Source organism: Pteropus alecto, unplaced genomic scaffold, assembly GCF_000325575.1.
Source record: "Pteropus alecto unplaced genomic scaffold, ASM32557v1 scaffold56, whole genome shotgun sequence".
Lineage (NCBI taxonomy): Eukaryota > Metazoa > Chordata > Mammalia > Chiroptera > Pteropodidae > Pteropus > Pteropus alecto.
In genome coordinates, this window is record NW_006438871.1 from 653,691 (window position 1) to 657,708 (window position 4,018).

The 4,018-nt window shown below is 70.3% G+C and overlaps 1 protein-coding gene across 1 annotated transcript in view; it reads right to left on the reverse strand.

Moving 5' to 3' along the window:
* The window catches only part of ADAP1 (ArfGAP with dual PH domains 1), a 45,001-nt gene that overhangs the window by 7,229 nt on the left and 33,754 nt on the right, over window positions 1–4,018 (reverse strand). Inside the window, exon 5 of the mRNA XM_006915876.3 lies at window positions 175–287. Coding sequence (XP_006915938.1) covers window positions 175–287 — 113 coding nt within the window. The remainder of the gene's footprint in view (window positions 1–174; window positions 288–4,018) is intronic.

Genomic DNA, 4,018 nt, shown 5'->3' on the forward strand with positions numbered 1-4,018 from the left:
GTGGCTGTGACCTAGGAGTGGACGGGAGGGTCTCCAGGGCCCTGTCCCCAAGGGAGTGGGGGAAGCTGAGGACTTGGCCCTGCTGGCCGGGGGCCAGCGTCCAGCCACCACAGCCCCACACGGAGGGCCAGGACGATGCCCGCGGCCGAGCCCCCGCCCCCCCGGCCAGCTCACGTCGCTTCTGTTGAAGTACTTCAGGGCCCCTTCGCGCTCGGCCAGCACAAACTTCCGGCTCAGAAACTGCCCGCTGTCTCTGCCCCGCTTCCAGAGGAAGCCCTCGCGGTATCCTGGGGGAGGGGGCGGGGTCAGCTGACCGGAGCCCAGCCCCGAAGGCAATGACGGGGGGACTCTGGTACCCGGGGGACCCCACGGCCCCCACGGGAGGGGCGCGGCTGGGCGTGCGTGGAGTCAGCTGACCCGGCAGGGCCGCCTGTGCACAGACCAGGAGCTCCCTGGGCCCAGGCCGGACATCCCCAGGTGCTGGGGCCCAGGCCACCCGCAGCTGGCGCCTCTGCCTGGTGCGGGGCTCCCGTGTGGAGCCGTGACGGGCACACGGGCTGTGAGCGTTGACTTGAGTACATCCCGCAGGACCACCCTGGGGCGGAAGGGTGTCCGGACCCACGTGTGCTCTGCTGGGTCCTCGGCACCCGGCACGTCACCTGTGTGTGAGGGGGTCTCGGGCGCACGTCCCGGACACCCTTGTGTCCTAGGCAGGGGCCCTCAGAAGGAGAAGGCGCACGGGGCGGGGCGGCCTGACCGAGAACGTGCCCAGGGCCGGAGCCGGTGGAGCCAGCCTTGCCCACGCCACACCGTGGCCCCAGACCCTCCGTGGCGCCCTGACCGCCAGGCCCCGAGCCCCAGTGCGGGCCGCGGAGGGCACAGAGTTCGGTGGCCGTTACCGCAGGGTGGGAGCACGGTGCCCCGCCCTGTCGTCCGGGTGGCTTCGCGCGTCCCTGGGCCCGGGGGAGGGGCACTGAGCGGCTCCACACCGGCAGTGTGCGTCATCGCCCAGGGACCCAGGGACCCAGGGACGCCACGTCATCGACCACGCCGGTGCCGCTGCGGTGAGCGGCTCTGCCATGCCCAGGCGCCCGTGTCGTCCTCCGGCATCCTGCTCCCCAGGGCACGTCCCAGGGCGGAGCTGCGGGGTCACCGCCAGGGCGTGCGGGCTCCCGGGGCACTGCCCCGCGGCTGTCCCTCTGCTCCTGCCCCGGGCTCGAGCGCAAGCTCCCCGGGAACAGGCCTGTGGCCTCAGGCACTGAGCACCCGTGCGGTGCCCCCGAGGGCTGGTCCACGACGGGAGGACGAGCTGTCTGGACCGGGGTGCCGCCACCGCTCACGCTGACCCCGCAGCCCCAGACCCTAACGGCAGCAGCTGGCATTTCACACGCACCCCCGCCCCCACTGCTGCCTGGGGCCCCCTCCCGACACCGGAGGAAAGGGCTAGTAATTTTCTCTGCCCTCTGGTGTCACGCAGGGGTCGGGGGGTGCCAGATAGGGCCGGCTTCCTCTCCCCCCACGTCTCAGAGCCCGTGGGATGACGGGACAGCCCCAGGACACACGTGAGCCCCGGCCCCCTGCACGCAGCAGCAGCGGGCCTCATCCTCTGACGAAGCGGCTACCACTGCGTCCCCACCCGGAGTGGCTGCTGACCCTGTGCCCAGGGAGGGCAGTGCTGGGAGGCCCTGGGCCTCAGGGTCAGGTCTGGCCGCCGACCCCGGGTCAGCCCGAGGCACAGCGTCTTCGTGAAGCAGGTGGGACTGACGGTCGCCGCCAGGACCCTGAGCACCGCTCGGATGGCCCTGCCCAGCGCCGGACACACGTCATCGTGTCTGATCCCCAGAAGGACCTCGAGGCACAGCCTGTTATGGTCCCCATTGTGCAGAAGAGGAAGCTGAGGCCCAGACCCTGGTCTGAGGTCACCTCACCAGCGGGAGCTGCAGCGGCTGTCTGTTTATGGCCACCCTGCCCAGCAGGAGCCCGAGCGGGGAGCCCGCGGGTCAGGCCCGGAGCCCTTGCCTGCGCCCTGCCCCAGGCCCAGCAGGTGGCAGCAGAGCCTCAGGACGAGCAGGGAGGCTGCCCCAGCCAGATGGGAAACACCTGCACAGGCCCCTCGGCCCGGACGCCTGGATTCAGGCCCCACGACAGACAGCAGCAGAGGTGTTTGTGGATGGGCACTGGCCAGGCCCCCCCCTCGGCCGGGCCCTTGCAGAGGGACAGCTGTCTGGCCTTGGCCTGAAGTCAGTGTCCTCCCTCAGCTTCAGAGTTCCCTGTGCGTGGGACATGGACACCTGCCCCGCCATGCAGTGTCCAGCAGAGCGGCCCTGGCCTGAGGTGTCCACCCCTCGGCCCACACGACTCCTGCCCGCCGGGTTGCACAAGGGCCCACTCCAGACTGCACACATGTGCCCAGCAGTGCCTCCTGGCACACACCCGGGGCCCGGCCGCAGGAGAGGGCTCGAGGGCAGTGCCTGATGCCGGTGGGCAGGGGACTGGGGCGCACGCTGCAGAGTTTGGGGGGACGGACCTGTTCCGTACTCTGCCTTTGTCATGGCACAGCTGCACCCCCAGCAAGCATGGGAGTCACGTGCGAATTACCCCGTGTGTGTGCGTACGTGACACATTCGTTTGTTTACCTAGATCAGGGACCACGTGGCCTTGCTCCGAGGGGACGCCCGGGCGGGTGCCAGTGGGGGTGCGGGCACCAACTTCACATGCCCAGCTGTGCCCAAGGGTGCACAGGCTGGAAGGTGTGGGGTGGCATGGCCCCTGATGGCGTGTGAACGTGTGGCTGCGCACGAACACGTGTGCTGTGCAGACGTGAGGGTGCATGTGCGTGTCCTGGGGCTGTCCAGGGACAGCCAGCCCCTCCCCACGGTGACCAGCACCTTGAGGAAGGCAGGGGCAGCGGGGGGCTCCAGCCTCAGACCCCGGGTGCCCCCGCCGCCGTCACGTGGCCTCGCGTGCTCTCCTCCCGGTGTGAACGTGTGGGTGCGCACAAACACGTGTGCTGTGTAGACGTGAGGGTGCATGTGCGTGTCCTGGGGCTGTCCAGGGACAGCCAGCCCCTCCCCACGGTGACCAGCACCTTGAGGAAGGCAGGGGCAGCGGGGGGCTCCAGCCTCAGACCCCGGGTGCCCCCGCCGCCGTCACGTGGCCTCGCGTGCTCTCCTCCCGTCTGTTCACTCAGCGGGCACGTGGCAGCGGCCAGGAGCGTCCGCTGGACTGGGCCTTGGCAGGGGCCAGGGGGCAGGACTGTGTTCCATGGGTCCTTGTTTTGAGCCATGTCCCCATTTTGTGCACAAAAAATTCCAAGACCCAGAGACATTTCCTGGTCCCCGGAAGGTCACGTGGGAGCCAGCAGGGAACTGGGGACCGAGTCCCGGTCCCTGGCAGGGAGACAGCTGCAGTGAGGCTGGAGGGCTGCGGGCCCCCGGGTCAGCGTGACCCCCCGAGACCCACCTGCAGCAGCCAGCGCAGGGCATGCACGTGGGGAGACCTGTGCTCACCGACGGGCTTGCCGGCTCCTGCCTGACCGGTCACGCGGACGCCCCGCCCCGCAGTCCAGGCACCTGGCAGAGCTGGGGGGGGCACCCCCAAGAGCACAGACGTCCATGTGCCCCTAACCCTGAGACCCACACACGGCGCCAGCACAACAGCAAACCCCCCTGGAAAATGCCGCCAGCAAGCAGCGCGGCCCCGCCCACCGCCTGGTTGGACCGCTCGGCACCCGCCAGCCAGCCTGGGGTGCCGTGGGCCCTGCGTGCCCCTCGCTGACGCCATTTAATGCTTCCGACAGCGACCCCGCACCGGGCACCACGTGCCCCACTGCAAGGACGGGAACCCAAGAGCAGTGGGCGCTGCCGCTCCCTCGGGGAGCTCTCGGCCCCGCCCGGGCCCTGGCAGGTGGGTGGGGTGGCAGCCTGACCTCTCTGCACTGCCAGACTGGGGGTGCCATGAGGGGCAGGGAGACGGGGCCAAAGCCCCCGGGGCAGAGCAGGGGCCACAGCCTCAGCAG